At 30.1% G+C, this 16,564-nt stretch overlaps 2 protein-coding genes across 2 annotated transcripts; both read right to left on the bottom strand.

Annotated features, from left to right (window-relative positions):
• Positions 1-1,786: 1,786 nt before the first annotated feature.
• On the bottom strand, positions 1,787-5,977 carry LOC109810196 (DNAse I-like superfamily protein). The gene is made up of 7 exons (XM_020373604.3): positions 5,561-5,977; positions 5,155-5,196; positions 3,379-3,461; positions 3,179-3,280; positions 2,872-3,086; positions 2,422-2,516; positions 1,787-2,321 (listed from the first exon to the last, which is right to left on the bottom strand). Exons 1-7 carry the CDS (start codon positions 5,700-5,702, stop codon positions 2,068-2,070), a joined length of 933 nt encoding a protein of 310 aa, XP_020229193.1. The 5' UTR covers positions 5,703-5,977; the 3' UTR covers positions 1,787-2,067.
• Positions 5,978-11,107: 5,130 nt separating this feature from the next.
• On the bottom strand, positions 11,108-16,024 carry LOC109810255 (leucine aminopeptidase 1). The gene is made up of 10 exons (XM_020373677.3): positions 15,784-16,024; positions 15,119-15,533; positions 14,830-15,024; positions 14,444-14,669; positions 13,557-13,683; positions 13,118-13,213; positions 12,558-12,635; positions 12,112-12,172; positions 11,719-11,906; positions 11,108-11,430 (listed from the first exon to the last, which is right to left on the bottom strand). The coding sequence occupies exons 1-10, from the start codon at positions 15,970-15,972 to the stop codon at positions 11,293-11,295; spliced, it is 1,713 nt and encodes a 570-aa protein (XP_020229266.1). The 5' UTR covers positions 15,973-16,024; the 3' UTR covers positions 11,108-11,292.
• Between the last annotated feature and the right edge of the window lie 540 nt (positions 16,025-16,564).

Raw genomic sequence — 16,564 nt, 5'->3', positions numbered from 1 at the left:
GTATTTTCAACTAATTATAGTTTGTCATATAAATGGAAATTTTTGTTGATTTATGTAATTATTACCTTAAAAATTATATGTAAGGTTGAAGATCACAAAAGCTGGATTGCTATTATTTGATTGGATCAGATTTCAAATCCAAATGTAAAAGTTAATTCAATCGACCAAATAAAATTTATTTGTCTCTATGAAATTAACTTCTCACCCATATTTATGTCATAATATATTTATGAAATTTCAATACATAGTTGTGTTTTCATTATTTTATTATAAAAATTACATATTCTTTTTAAGGATAAGTGGAACAGTATTATTTTATGTTTATCAATTTATTAGTTTAGGTTTAATTTGAATTCACTTGTGTTTAAAGGTGGCAGAAAAAGTTGGGTCATTTAGGTCAATCCAAATACACCCAATAAAATGTAAGGCTAGAAATTAAAATTGATTCAAATTAAATATAGTTTTTTTTTAGCTCGATTCAATTATAGTCCAATATGGTTTAAGCCTGTAAAAAGTGTGCAAAAAACAAATAATTTGGGTTCCATCAAGCTTAGGTTCATTTCAAATACTCAAATTGAATTTAAAATTTTGACTTAAATATATTTTTAGTCATTTAAATTTAAGATAAATTTGTTTTTAATTTTTTAAATTTAAAATTTATCTTTTTAGTATTATAATTTTTTTAAAAAAATTATTTTAGTCTTAAACTCAAATTTTATTAGAAAATTTATTAAATATTATTATATAAAATCTACCTACTATTATTTCTATTAGTAAAAAAATCTCTTTAAATCTACTTAATACTAATAATTATTTCAGTTTGACACTTTTAAATATGTTATAAATAACTTGAGAAATTGAAATAAATCTGTCACTTTCAAATATGTTATAGACAATATGAGAAACTAAAACAATTTTTAAAAATTATAAGAACTAAAAAGAATAATTTTAAATTTGATGAATAAAAAATAAATTTATCTTTAAAGAACTAAAAATCCATTTAAACCTAGAAATTTTTATTTGATCCGTTGTAGTCTGTAACTCACGAGGTTATGTCACGTATGAGGGTAGCTCATTTTTGTCATTTCCATGAACGTTTCATGTTTTTCTTTATTAAATATATATTGTGCTTTCTATAAAAAAAATTAATTAAAATGAGATAATAAAAAATTATTTACTACCTTCTAACTAAATGCAAAACAAAGATATAAAGTTCACTTTTACTTGAATCAAATTGAATTAAATTTGATATTATATTCAAACCGAACTGAGATATATTCTGAAATATATTTAATAAATTAACTATTCTCAACAAATATTTTTGTATATACACGTATTAAAAGTCGAATTCTAACCACATGCTTGTATTATCTACCATGTCATATCATACCAGTGACCTGTGATACTTTAAGAATCCTGAAGATTCCAGTAGATTTTGTGTGTATTTTAATAGATGGATTAAGCTAGTAAAGTGAATACATAGTCTAATTTTATGTAATAAACAATAAACATTTTAGTACCAGATCGTTAGTATTGAATGACATGGATAAAATAAAAATAAAAAACTAGTTATCATATATGTATATGGCGTTTCTGAAAACATTAGTACACAAGACACCCCTTCAAACTTCAAGGACAGAATTGGTGGGGGGAAATCCAGTCTAAAAATGCATTCACAGACATTTTTATTTCATTAAATCCACGTTCTAGAGTGGCCACAGATCAGATGACATAAATATCAGAACATTCTCAAATCAAATATAAAAGTACATTGTACATAGCCATAGAGAAAGAAAAGGCAGGAACAAGTTAAATTAACAAGCAAATAAAATATGTCCCAATACATGATCCTCAACTATGGGGGCAGTAATCAGCTAACAAATTTTGCTGATAATGATGTGTCCACATTTTTCAGAAGCACAAAAAACATACTTCAATACTCCTCCCCTCAATACCGCTACAAACCCCAATTTTAACTCCTACAAAAGACATTCATGATGGATACAACTACAAAGAGGAAAAAAAGAGCACTACAAGGGAAACCCAGATATGGCAAGAAAAGAAAAATTAGTTATCTTCTTGTACAGGTGATTCTACCATTCTAACAGTGCGAGGAAGCATAAACTCAGCAAATATAGGAAAATGAGATGATGGATAATAGCCATCAATATTATCATTTACCACTTCACAAGAAACAGGAATCAAAGATCTCCCTCTGAAAAGGATCCAATCAATGTGAAGATCCTGCGTTTGCCGATCCCAGCAGAGGCAGAGAGCTCTAAAAATTAATTTGAGGAATTCAAGGGTTCCTTGTTTGTCACCTAATTGCACCACACAAAACTCAGTAATAGGCTAATAGCACAATCATATCAGACTCAAAACATTATGGCAGTGTAAAAGCACAGCACAGAATAAAAGTACCTTTGAATCCATGATAAGTGCGGATTAGAGAAACATTTTTCCTCACACGAGCACTAGGCCATGCATCTCTCATATCCCCAACTACACCATGCTCTCTGCACTCAGTCAAAGTAAATACACGCACAAGTTACAAACTATTTTGCAATAGCCAATGAGTCTTTTTGGATACAAGTTGTAAGTGCTTTTAAGAGTCTCTCTACTAGGAAAAACTCTTATAAAGAAGCTCTAAAATATTCTTCTAAGTTTGTCTCCTAACAGGTTTTATATCTCATTATAGAATCCAATGTAAATGAATAACAAAGATATATAGGTGCACCGAGTGTTACGGGAAATAAGAACTTGAGTCCCTAACGGTAACATGATATGAATTTGAGTTCCTAACGGTAACATGATATAAACTTGAAAGTAATGATAACTAACAAATGGAAATTACATGTATTGTGAAACTACCTCGATCGTCCAAGAAGAAAGCGTCCAGTAGTTGATTCCTTTTGTGTATTGAATCCTCCACAGTAAACAACTGGTAGGCTAGGGGGTAAGGATGCAATGTGCTGCCATGTAAGCAAAGCACTACGTCTACGCGCACGAGGACTAAACTCGTCCATGTTTGTATTTACTATCTGAAATGAGAATCCAGGAGGCTCAACTCCTTTCAGTTGAAATGTGTGGACATCATGTCAAGGAACCAAGTGATCCAAAGGTTGTGCAACAAAAGTAAAACACAGTTTGTAAACAATTGAAGCTATAATAAGGATATAGCCCATGTTGCAATGCAAGGAACTTCAGAGCCCCATGACATGCTTCCAGGTACAGAGGGAGACTCAGACAACCAAAAGGTTCCACCTTCTAGAAGCTCAACCTTTTATTTAAGGGGGGAAAAATCGGTAAACCAATTAGTTATCCAACCAGTTAAATAAAAATAATACCAGATAAGATAATACTGAAACAATCTCATACTTTTTCCTTATCATAGAAGATAGTGCAATGCTCATCAGTAGTGTCTTGAGGCCCTTTCCGTGATATCCCAAACTGATCATAACCTGAGTATTTTTATCAAAGTTTGAATCCGTTAAGAAACAGAAATATTAAGCACAAAAAAGGGCTTAATTGGAATTGCCTATATAAAAGACAATTGCTTCCCTTATTTTTAGAAAGAAAAATGTAACAAAGTGAAGTGAATTATTTATGATGACTAGTGGTGACTTGAGCCAGTGCAAACGCAAGTAGATGAAAATAGAACCCTCCCTAGTAATAGGATTGAAAATGAAGTCTCCACTTAATAAAGACCGTTAACTCTTTTATTGCCTTGAGCAACAAGCACAACCACTGACTGATATTAATAAAAGCCCTTTTCTGTGGGAGCTTGTACCTTTATTAAAAACATGAGAACACCATCTAAGTTGATTTTTATTAGTGATGACAAATGGATGGATCAGATAATTTTTTATGTGAATCATAATGAATTGGATAAAAATAATCCATCAATCCATTTAAATCCATTAAAAATTTATATAAAAATCCAATCCATCCAATTCATTTAAAGCAAAAAACTCATTCAATCCATCCAATAACAATTTTTTAATGGATGGATATCGAATCCATCCATAAAATACATGCTTTAAAAATAATTTTTTTTAAAAATATTTTATCTCACTTTTTTTTTCTTTATAAGTTATTACACTCTTATATAAATCATTAAAATTCACAAGACATTTTTTTTATATCCAAATAATCTTTTAAAATCTCAATCCAATAAATATCTCATATTGTAATTCAATGGATTTTAAAAAAGTAGTGGATGAATCACTAACCATCCATAAAATTAAATGGATGGATTGGCTTCGATCCATTATTTATTTTTATTGTAATAGATAGATTGGATGGATTTACTTGTAGATAGATCGAATGCATGATGGATAAATGGATTCATTTGTCATCCGTAGTTTTTATTTTGAAAGCTCACCACAACAAACAAGATTTTCACAAGTGATAGAAAGACAAGATCCTAGGTATCATTCTCATGAAGAGCATTCTTTTTCCTTACGATAGCTAGTTTCTAGTTGTCATCAGGTTTCACTAAGTTGATAAGTACGATAGATAAGCACAATGTCATGATAATGGTGTTCTCTTATGTTTCCTTAGACTCCATGCACCATTTGCTTTTTTGCAGAATATTTTTTATTGAAGTCTAGTTCAGAAGCCAGCCTTAAACATTAGTTCATGCTCATTAGCAAAGGAAGCCAGTCAATTTTTGAGCTAAAAACTTTCAACATGTTCAATTTAAAAGGTCTAAATAATGAAAGAAAAAGAGAGAATTATTTCCTGAAATAACTAGTACATAGCCGCTAACAAGTGTATTTCAGACATTTTGACATTTTATAACAAGTAGAGTCCTGATAAAGTTCTCCAAAATACTTCTCTCCCATTTCCTCCTTGTTGTATATAAACATAACTTTGAGATTCAGTTAATTTAATTAATAATGATATAAATTTAAATTTTGTTCCAAAAATATTCCTTTAATTAAATTATTTAAGAAGTGGTTACATCTAATTATACTACACCTAATTCATAGGACCAAAAAAGAATATCCAATTGCTTCTTAAATAAAGGACGGAGGAAATACAAAATATGCTAGCGAGTAGTGACCAAATGCATGTAATAAATTTGAGGACCATAAACTAATCTTCTCAGCAGCTGGAGAACAACTAGTTCGAATTGGAAAGGTACTTTACCTGGCAAACCCTGCTGGAGAAAATCCAATTGTGTCTTCACTCCTGAATCCAGATGAAAAATAATACAAACAAACTGAATCAAAATAGTCAAAGGACAAACAAAAAACATGTCATCGTTTAAAAAATAAAATCAGATCAATCAATCTGAGGGAGAGGGCCAACGAAAGGGAGACAATAGTACACAAACAAAGCCAAAATCTTCAATTTAAACCATTAATATCATTATATCAATCACCCCCCCCCCCCCCAAAAAATAATAAAAAATAAAAAATTTCCAATGACCAAGGAATTGTATATTGAAAGAGCTTCTTTCAGAAGGATCAAAGACCATCTAGAAAAACCCAAATCGCAGAAGCAGGAAAGGAAGCATTTTGAGGAAGCCCAAATGCAAATTAAGAAGACAAACCTTGTTGGGTGCATAGGATGATGGGTGAGTAACTGGTAATAACACTTATGCACAAATCCCTTCTCTTCTCCCACGAATTAGGACTGTCTTGTGGCTCATCATCGTGAAGATTGAAGGTCATAACAGTCAACGACACGCTCATTTTTCTTCTCTCCCTCTCTCTCTCTACTTCATAGCTAATCGAATAACTAATGCTTGAAGAAAGAACAAATGTTGAACAATGGTCCTATAATTATAATCTTTTCATAGAAGAGAAAAACACCAGACAGACAAAAAAGGGAGATCTTTTTCTTTTTTCTCTTTTGTTTTCTGTTTTCTCATATTGGTAGGTGTGAAACAGGAAAGGTTTGTGTGCGGTCCATTCCTAACTCCAAGGATGCCATGATTTCTTCCTATTTCCATTTTTAAGATCTACTCTTCTTGCCAGCTCTAATAATAAAGAGACAAGCTTAATTGTTTCTCTTTTTTATTTTATTTTTTCTCATTTTAACTTTATATATAAAAAGGTAATTTTATTTATTTGACAAAAATTACATTCTTACCAAAATAATTCTTATCAAATTTTATTTATCTATCAACTCAAACCGAATCAAATCAATATAATACGAAATTTTAATACACAAGTACAAAATAAAAAAATAAAAATAATAAAAAAAGTAATTTTATTTCTTGATGTTACTATTTCAATTTGTGTGGAATTTTACTGTTTTTATTCTTTGTTATTTAGTAAGCATTTTTTTTTCTTTTCTAAATTCTTAGTTTCGTTGTAACCCAAATGAAAAAGAAGGGGAATATATATATATATATATATATATATATATATATATATATATACACGAAAACAAGAAGGAAAAAAAATAAAGAAGACCAAAACAAAAACAATCTAATCTTTATTTAAGTAAAAGATATTATATAAATAAGGTTAAGTATATTTTTAATATTTGTAGAACTTTGAACTTTAGTTTTAATTCTTAAAGTATCTTATTTTACTTTTATTTAAAAAAAATTCAAAACTTTATTTTTTTATTAAAATGAGAGAATTTTAATTTTGACATATATACCAAACATTTTTATTTTTTATTTCTCCAAATTTTGAAAACAATGTTTTCCTTGATAAGTGTTATATTTGTATAAAGTATAACTTTGTTTATTATTAATTTCTATTAAGTTTATTATTTATAAAAGAAATTTTCTTTCACCTACAATTTTTTATCCACGCAATTTAAACCAAAAAAAATTGTTTAGGAGATGCAAGTTTGATTTCAATATGACCAATGACTTATAAATGAAATCAATGTTTTTAATCTTAGAATTCATTTTAGAACAATAAAAAGTATTTATCTTATCGATGTTGGTCCAAATTTATTTCAAAGAGGTAGTTGTCCATACAACTACAAATACTCTTATGAGATGAATATTTTTATAAGAAAGTCAAAAGAGTAAAATATAGATCATACAATTATATATGGTTTAAATTTAGAGTTTGATTAAAACCTCATAAGAAGAATATTATAATAATAATAATAATAATAATAATAATAATAATAATAATAATAATAATAATAATACCACTTGTGTGTAAATCATGATACATTATCATTATTATACATCTAAAATACCAGTTGTGTGTAAATCATGATACATCATCATTGTTATACATCTAAAATATCAAGGTTACCTGGCTTGATATTTTTATTTTAATTTATGAATTTATATAAATTTAAAAAAATGGATGAATTTGGTTTAATTTAAAATTGTGACTCAAAATGTTTTTTCTTGGTGCAACTCGTCTTTCACTTCTTAATTCACTGGGTTGAGTTAGGCAGCTCATTTAACATCTCTAAAAGAGGGAAAGAGGAGAGAAAAAGGTAGTGAGATCATTAATTTGAGGATATTTGATGAGAAAGAAGAAAATGAAAAAGAAAGATATGCATAGATGAGTCCCAAGATCACTTTGTTCTGAAAACAAATAATCCCTTTGTTCTATAATAAATGTTGCATAGGGAAAATAATTCAAAATAAGTATCATGTTAGTTTTTTTAATACAATATTAATTATCTTTTTTTTTATATATACTTCTAATAATATTATATATAAAAAAAGTGAATTTAATAATGCATTGTTTCTCGTAAAGAATATTATTAATCATAAGTTTAATTTTATAAAATAACTTTAATTTTTTTTTATCTATTTATTAGTTGTGATTAATCATGAGTTTAGAATTTAAGTTAATCATAAGGTTAATATTATTCTCTTTCATTTATTTTTTAGTTTTTATTAATTGGTATAAAATAATTTAGGACAACATTTATTAAGAAAAAAATATATTTTTTTCTGAAAATGTTATGAATTGCTAGATCAAGTTGTTACATTATACATTTTAACCTAAAATCTTGTACATTATATTTCATTAATAATTTATTTATTAAAATAATTATCTTATTTATAAAAACAAGTAAGTTATAGAAATTAAGAACTTTTTATTCTATTGTTTTGATTTTTTTTTACTAATATGAAATAAAAAAAATAAAAACACAAAACATAGTTAATCTTCATAAATTATATTTTATTTAAATCGATGAAAATAATTTAAATTGCAAATTTTAAACATATAAACTAATTTTACACGTGTGAATTAAAAACTACATTAATATAATAAAAATTGCATAATTAAAATAATAGTTATTTTTGTTGACTATCATTAAGATAATAATTAATTTTGTTGACTATCACACTCAAAATATTCCCAAATATTCTCTACAATGTCTACTTGAAGATAATGATGTTGTTATTTATTACAAGGATATGCTTTCCTTTGTAAGTATGGTGTAAGATTTAGGTGAGAACTATTATGTACCTCAATTGTTGAGACATCATTTTTGGAATGATCATAAAAATAATCAAAATGACTATTACATATGTGTTATTCATCCTTATAATCATGTTATGCAATATGATAGAAGCATATAATATATGCTTGGTTGTATCGGTGTCAAGCATGCATTGAACCACATATAATTGTAAATCATGATTGAAACACTCTAAACATATGTTTCACATCCTTTCTTGTTATTTATTGATGTTGGAGAAATAACATTCTTTTATCATCTTTTGGAATTGGGATGGCCTTGAAAAATGTAGCTCATTTCCAATTAAATATGATCATCTGCTAAATAATATCCCATATCATATTGAGTTCTATTTACCATATATTGTACCTTAAGGGTTTGTCCCTCCAAAACATCATTAAACACGAAAAATTTGTTTAACACATTAATATCATTATTTGAACTTACAAGCTTCAAAACTGCATATGTCAAATACACAAGTCTTGTTTGCACAATTGAGAGGCATGATAATCTTTTCACATGTAAGGAATATATACATGTATATATGTTTGTTTGACAAATTAATAGTTTTCACAAAAGCTAGTTTGAGCAACCACTAGTTTGACTAACGACTAATTTGATTAAAAAAATAATTTGAACTCCTTCTAATAAATTAAATTTAAACTTTTAAACATATCCAACATCATAATTTAAATAATTATTTTCATAAAATAAATGTTTAAACATAACTAACATCATTACATTAATTGAAAACTACTTTGACTAACAACATCACACAAGTTCATATTTTTCTCTAATTTTGGTACACAACCTTTCATGATCTTGTAGTTGTGTAACTGTCATAGTAGAGGTATCCTTGAAGAGGATTTGAAAATCAAATTTTTTCTCTTTCATCTTTAATTCTCTATCTTTCAACTTGTTACTTTCATGCATAGCCCGTGCCATATTTTCCATAACTGAAATTTTTAATGATTGTGCCCCTTCCTTTGTAGTGAGATTAACATACGATGTTTCATTTGCTTTTGATTTTCCCTTTCTCTTTGCTTCTTCTATCCCCATTGGATGAATAGAAAGTAAAGTTGGGTTGCATTCACAACTTGATGGAATTTCCGGATTAGAAGATGATGAATAACCTCCAGAAGCAAAAATCTTGGTTCTCTTTCTAGCTCCTTCAATTGATGTGTTTGACCATTTAGGTTCATCCTTCAGCAACCTCCATGCATACTCTAGCTTGAAAGATTTGTGTTCATGTTGAAAATAAATTGTATATGCATCTTGCATGATGTCAGTCTCAGAGTCACCACTCTTCTTTCTTTGATAGGCTTGTTTGTAGCACTCTACAAATTTTTGAACTATTTTATTTAACTTTTGCCATCGAGCTTTCAATTGCAATGCTTCTCTCGCTTGTAAATGACCACGATACTCATTATAATTATCTTTAATTCTTGACCAAAAAGAATTTGTTTTTTGATTCACTCCCACAACTACAGCCTTAGAAATATTTAACCATGCTTGAATCATAAGTTTATCTTCCTCCAATGTGAACCTCGCTCTTTGTTGTTTTTGAGATGACTCTTCTTCTTCTTCTTCTTCTTCATCTTCTTCATCAAGGACAATCTTATTTAATAAAACTGGAGTAGAAAACAATGAAACTTGAGATTCAAATGTTTTTTGATAACTTTTTTCGTTAGATTGTCCTCTACTAGTACCTATTGAAGTGTCATGCTCCATAAATGCAAATAAATAAAACAGAAATTTAAGAATTTGGTATATGAGAAAAAAAAATATGGATGGAGTAGAAACTTGAGAAAATATACGTAGGAAGAAGAAAGAAATTTAATGGAGAACAAATAAGAGACGTTTGTGAATATGTAAAAAAATTCATAGCAAGTCATATAAATATGCGTTTAAAGTGATAGAATTTGAACGTTTCATTATTACCGTTGCAATTTTTTTCCGTTACAACTTTTTAATGTTTTGAAATGTTTGACATCTTTTGATTTTTGATATATTTATTTTAATTACAAAATATACAGTGACCCCACATCTACAATATAAGCTTTAGAACAGTTCTTATATTACTGATCGGTTTTTATTCGAATCTTACTCCAACAGTGAGAAGCAGTACTTAATGCAGGATTTCATATAAGCATAGTCGTTGCGGGATCAAATCCATTTGAGGGCAAGCTTGGCATGTTTCTGTTATACAGATATTAAATACTAAGGGAAGGAAAAACAAAGATCTTGTTCTGATATTTTTCTTTTAGGCTGATGCAATGTGTCCAACTTCATTAGACCTTTCTTTGTATTATACTTCTCTCACCGATAAATTTGCATACCCAATAGGTCAGTTCTTTGATGCTAATATCACATTATCACGTTGTCGACCTTCTAGTTTCTCTCCATCTATATTGTCTTTTATATTTTTAAAAAGAAAAATCGATATGGGTGAAAAAATATAATATTAAAATCACTTGTCTCATTTGCTCATCCTCACTAGTGTTTTTGTAATTGAAAAATATCATCTTATAAAAGAGTCTCTTTCTTTACCTCAGTTGTGTTTCTAATTCACCATGTATAACCCCAAAAAATGAATCCCTTCGATTTGTTTGTGTTTTTTAAAAGGCTACAGTTTTACAAAGGATACTATTAACTGACGGAAAAAATATAAACAAATTGTATTATTGGCAAAACGACAAAAACAAAAACCAAAAACTTTGTATTAAAAAGTTTAAAACACTAAAAATGCCTCAGCTTACCACATTTTCCATCCCTTAAAATATAAGTTATTCATATAACCAAATCCCATTGAAACAAACATCACAAGATGAGTTCATCTCATCCTGTGTTTCACACACGATGATGTAACAAGATTTGAAGATTTCAGTTGGCTTTTGAACCGTTTTTCAAAACCCACTCCACTAAAGTAGCAATGCCAAATCCTGTTGCTGAACGCTTCTTGTCATTCCACACAGGACCAGCCATGTCAATATGCATCCATTGAACCTTTTCATCAACAAACTGCAAAGCAAAACTCTTTCAGAAACCCCTAACATAAATGTGCAGCAGGACTACACAACAAGAAGCCACACACTCCATATTTGCAATGCAGCTATTATTATAACTCTCCTTGAATAAATGGTTTAAATATGAACTTTTTAACTCCAAATTAGGATAGTTCATTATACCCCGGTGGACCCGCTTTACATGGAACACTGCTGTCAGTTGCAGTGGCATGCAAATGCAATCACTTGGAGTGAGAAAATGGAAGGATATCATTCAGATATTATATCAAGATTAAGCACATACCTGTTTTAAGAAGAGAGCAGCAACAATGGCACCACCTTGTCGTCCACCAGTGTTCAGCATATCAGCCACTCCTGATTTCATTGATTCCCAGTAACTTTCCTCTAATGGAAGCCTCCATAGTTTCTCGCCACTTGCATTAGAAGCTTCAAAAACTTCCTTTGCTAGGTCATCACTCGGTGTAAACACACCTTCAAAAACAATGGTTTGCAATAGTAATGAGTACTACTGTACTAAGAAGCATTGTCACAGATATATCTCCCAGCCTCTATTTCCCAAAATTGCCGACTAAAATATTGGGCCTTTTTGAGTATATGGCAAGCAAATATGGGTATATGGTCTTGCAAAAAGCTAATGTTCATACTTTGACATAATGGTTTTTAGTTCATAAATTACCTGCAATTGAGGGTCCAAGAGCAACAACGCAGGCCCCAGTCAAGGTTGCCAAGTCAATAATCTGAAGAATAGTTCACCAACCAATTAGCACCATTCTATAAACAAACCATACACCTAAGTAACAATTTTTAAGGTTGTGATTTTCAGCAATCTTTAAATATAGAACAGAACTTATCCACAGATATTTTTAACAAAAAACAATGGAATAAAATAAGTTCATTAAACAGTTGAATGTTTAGTTGAGGCAGACAAATTAGAATGGTCCTCACAATTTCTCCGATTCTTGTTTGAAAAAATAACTAATCACCTACAAACCTATCAAACATACAAATACAATAATAAAGCTATTGCTAAGAAAAACTTTTGGGAAGGGCACCTGGATCCTTCATGATTTATGAGTATTACACGTAGAGAAAGATGCAAATGCAAGATGTATAGTGTTATACCTTTTCGACACCTTGGTTACAAGCATATACTAGAGCATCTGCCAGGGTAAGTCTACCTTCAGCATCAGTGTTGTTAACCTACACAAGAGGTTAAGCCTATCAAATCCTTGGTACAAAAACAAGTACTATGCATGTTCTATTAAATAAATCACTAGAGCCAAAAACTTCAATTCATTGATTTGCAGTTGCATTACATACATTTATTTATATGTAGCAAAAGGAAATTTGCAGTACTGATTGACTGAAAATGGTAATCATAGTTCTTTACATCCCAAAACATCATAGAAGATTCAAAGAGAACATTTATTAACAGGAAATAGTTTATGCATTTCAATCAAACGTTCAAATAAAATATTCCAAGAAGCACCGATTACGTTTTCGTTACGTAAGAAATACATTGGATTGGACCTTATATATGTTTATTTAAAAAATGGAAAGCAGCAAAGAAATGGTTGAAACAGAAAATCCATAAAATACTATGAGTCGGTATCACATAAAACAAGTTAAATTTAATGCACAAAATCTACATATTAAAAATAAAAAATCTAGTAAACCCTCACCTCTATAGTCTTTCCATTTGAAGCTGTGACAACATCTCCAGGCCTCATACCGGTTCCACTAATCATATTCTCACAAGCCGCAACTATAAAATGAACCTGCATATGCAAGACTTATTATTATTACACCATAAATCACACCAGACAATATCCACTAGAACTCTAAACTAATCATACCACCGGAAATTGGCCACCAGAAAAGAAATGAAAAATTCATATTGAATAGGTCTTTTTTAATGAAAAACATTAACTAAGACTCGGAAAAAAATTGCAATTGGTTTTATATAAATGAATGCATGATTTGCCACATCCCACACATGACCAAATACACCTCTAAGTAAAGACGGAGAAAGACATAGGATACTATGTGTTTGTCAATCAATTCAAATGTTATTCTATGCAAAGGAAGAAAAAGTAATGACTAATGACATAAATGACTGACCTCCACCCCTAGAGGTTTGATTTGACCGAGAGCTTTTGCTGTGCCTAAAACTGCAGCTGAACCACCCATATCAAATTTCATCAGTTCAATTGAACAGGCAGGTCCAGTCTTGATGTTGTAGCCACCACTAGAATATGCAGATAACAAAATAAAAAAAGTAAACTAAAGAGAATAATAGATGTTTTCATTATTAATGATGAATACTTTATTAAATAAGAAAAAATAAAAAAAGACGAGACTTTTAAAAATAATGAGGAAATTATGAAAAATAAATTATTAAAATCACAATATCATCTTTATTGAAATAGTATTTGAAAGGAATAAAAAATTAAACATGAAAAATTAATTTAAATGCTCAATGCAGGAGAAGCCACAAGACTTTTCCACTTCATGTAGCATACGAAAAAATGTTATGAGCTAATGGGACCAGTTCGTTTACGAAACACTTTTATTTTGATGAAACAAGCTTATAAGCTAACTGAAATGGCTTGCCAAACACCCAAAATAGGATGGATACAATGAAACAATCTACTTAATAACTCATCAAAGATTTATCCACCAGCAGATATTAGCTTTAACTTCACAACCAATTGAAGTTATGATACCAAAATTAAACCATGGAAGATACAATAGGAAAATCACATTTCAGATCGATCACTCTCTGGTTAAAGTTATTATACTGGAATCGATCCAATTGATTAATAGGGAAAATCTCATATATGAAGTTATAACTTCATAACCAGTTGAAACTATAACGTCACAACAGATGGAGTTATAATATCAAAATCAAAACCATGGATAAAACACTAGGGAAAACCCCATTTCAGATTGATCAGTTTCTTATTGAGTTGTAGATAAAATAAAATAGAAATAGTTACACTATTTACCTGTCAAAAGTCAAACCTTTTCCAACTAAAGCCAGTTTGACATTGACAGGTCCACTTGGAGGTTTGTAACATAGATGGATAAAATGAGGAGGATTTGCGGATGCTGCAGCAACACCCAGATAGGACCCCATTTTTAATTCCTGACATTGCTCGGCATTTAATATTTTAGCAGTGAAAACATCACTGTAGGTGGAAGCAATCTTAACTGCCTCTTCTGCCAACACTCCTGAGATAAACAAGTTATAAAGCACAAATCAAATTTTAGAAAAGCATAATTCCTTCACATATATGAAATTGGCCAATTTCCTGCCCGCAACTGCAAGAAATAGAAACAACATATCACATCATATAATAAATATCATGTACATTCAAAGTGTCATATAAACCTGGCGTGAGCACATTAGCAGGAGAATTTACAAGCTCCCTTCCAAATATAACTCCAGAAGAAACATCTCCTGCATACTTAAGTTTCTTCTCCAGTTCAGGTCCCGTCCCAAGACCAATAATGTCAATGGATCTAAGTGATGTTTTCTTTGCTTCTGACTTGTATCTATTATCTTCAAATATTCCCAGCACAGCCCCTGGCATATTTCAAGCCCACGCATAGTCAGGCATTACTACAAATATCACAAACTTTTATAAATATCAAACAAATATAAACCATGAATCCAATACCAGAGGCAATTGCATAAGCAGTGCTAAGCTTTGATTGTGCAGAGAGTCCTTCAGAAGAGGCAAGGACAATGGCAACACTGCTTGCTTGAGAAGACTTGGCCGCCGCCACGACGGCCTCACCAAGACTCTTAAAAGGTGCTGGAGTGGAAGGTGATTGTCCAAGACCAATCAATCCAACCCTCTTCGATCCAAGTCCTGTAATTCTAAGAACAGTTGATTGACCAACTTTGCCAGAGAAATCCTCTTCAGAAGAGGCTTCAGCTAAAAGACCACCCAACTTTGAGTCAATCTTGCTCAAAATCACATTCTCAAACTTGGATTTTGCATTTCTAGTCAGGTCTTTCTCGGTAACAGCCACTGCTAAAATGTCCCCTTTCCATTCAGTCACATCAACATCCTTGGCAGCAAAACAGATCTTCCACGAATTTTCACAAACACAAAACAGCATTTCGGCATCACAGCAATAAACACACACAAATACATTACATACAACAATACATTTCAAATCCAATTACGCATCCCCAAATAGTCAAATTTAAAAGTAAATCCCCACAACGAGAAAAAATCGCAAGTTGTTAACTTTTGTCATCTTCAAAACATAACAGGGATAAACAAAACATGGGCAGGAAAGATTGAGGGAGAAAAAGGAGTTAAGGAATTTTGACCTTGGGGGTTTCGATATCAGCGGGATGTGTGAGACCGAGAGTGGCACGTGCGAGAGTGTGCGTCATGAGTTTCCTCGATGGAGAACGCAGAGGGAATGCAGCAAAATGGAGACGCGAGGCGAGTCTAGCGAGAAACGGAGAAGACGAAGTGGTTTTGAAACAAACCAAAATGGTTGCAATGGCTGCCATTTCCGTGTGGGTGACTGTACCTTATTTATACTCACTCTTCCATCTTTATTTTCCTTCAATTTCTCGTCGCATTTATGTTGTATGCTAAATTTTATTTTGCCTTTTCTTTTAATCCCAATTTTTCTTATTCTAATTTCAAATATAAAATAAAATAAATGGTTGAATCATCATGCATTATCGCTACATTCAATTAGTCAAGATTATTATTAATATGATTTTAATTTATTATATGGATAATATATTTTCTTAAAAATAAAATATCATATAAAAATGACTTTTTTAATATATTCAAATATATAAAAAAAAAAATTTATCTGAAATATATGGAATTAGAATATATTAAAAAAATTAATATATGGAAGATGTGATTTTTATTTAATAATTTTTATTTTTATAAAAAGATGAATTAGAATTAACCTAGTATAAAAGAATTTAAATAGTTAGAGGATACAGGAGAGAAAAAGAAAACAGAAAAGTGATAATAAATGTCATAAGACAAATAGAATTATTTTTTCTCTTAATCATTTTAAAACTATTTAATTGTTCATTTAGATTTATTTTATTCCTCACCCTTTTGGAGAGAGAGAGCAAT

Source organism: Cajanus cajan, chromosome 5 (genome assembly GCF_000230855.2).
Source record: "Cajanus cajan strain Asha chromosome 5, NIPB_CcT2T_4, whole genome shotgun sequence".
Lineage (NCBI taxonomy): Eukaryota > Viridiplantae > Streptophyta > Magnoliopsida > Fabales > Fabaceae > Cajanus > Cajanus cajan.
This window is presented reverse-complemented; position numbering and strand designations above follow the sequence as displayed.

What these genes read in the sequence shown, in the direction of transcription:
- LOC109810255 (XM_020373677.3), bottom strand. Translation starts at nt 15,972, where the DNA reads ATGGCAGCCATTGCAACCATTTTGGTTTGTTTCAAAACCACTTCGTCT. An exon ending in CTGATATCGAAACCCCCAAG is followed by an intron (nt 15,534 to 15,783) that starts GTCAAAATTCCT and finishes AATTCGTGGAAG; the next exon opens with ATCTGTTTTGCTGCCAAGGA. An exon ending in GTAACCAAGGTGTCGAAAAG is followed by an intron (nt 12,173 to 12,557) that starts GTATAACACTAT and finishes ACTATTCTTCAG; the next exon opens with ATTATTGACTTGGCAACCTT.
- LOC109810196 (XM_020373604.3), bottom strand. Translation starts at nt 5,702, where the DNA reads ATGAGCGTGTCGTTGACTGTTATGACCTTCAATCTTCACGATGATGAG. An exon ending in TCTTCTATGATAAGGAAAAA is followed by an intron (nt 3,281 to 3,378) that starts GTATGAGATTGT and finishes CTTAAATAAAAG; the next exon opens with GTTGAGCTTCTAGAAGGTGG. An exon ending in TTTCTTCTTGGACGATCGAG is followed by an intron (nt 2,517 to 2,871) that starts GTAGTTTCACAA and finishes GACTGAGTGCAG; the next exon opens with AGAGCATGGTGTAGTTGGGG.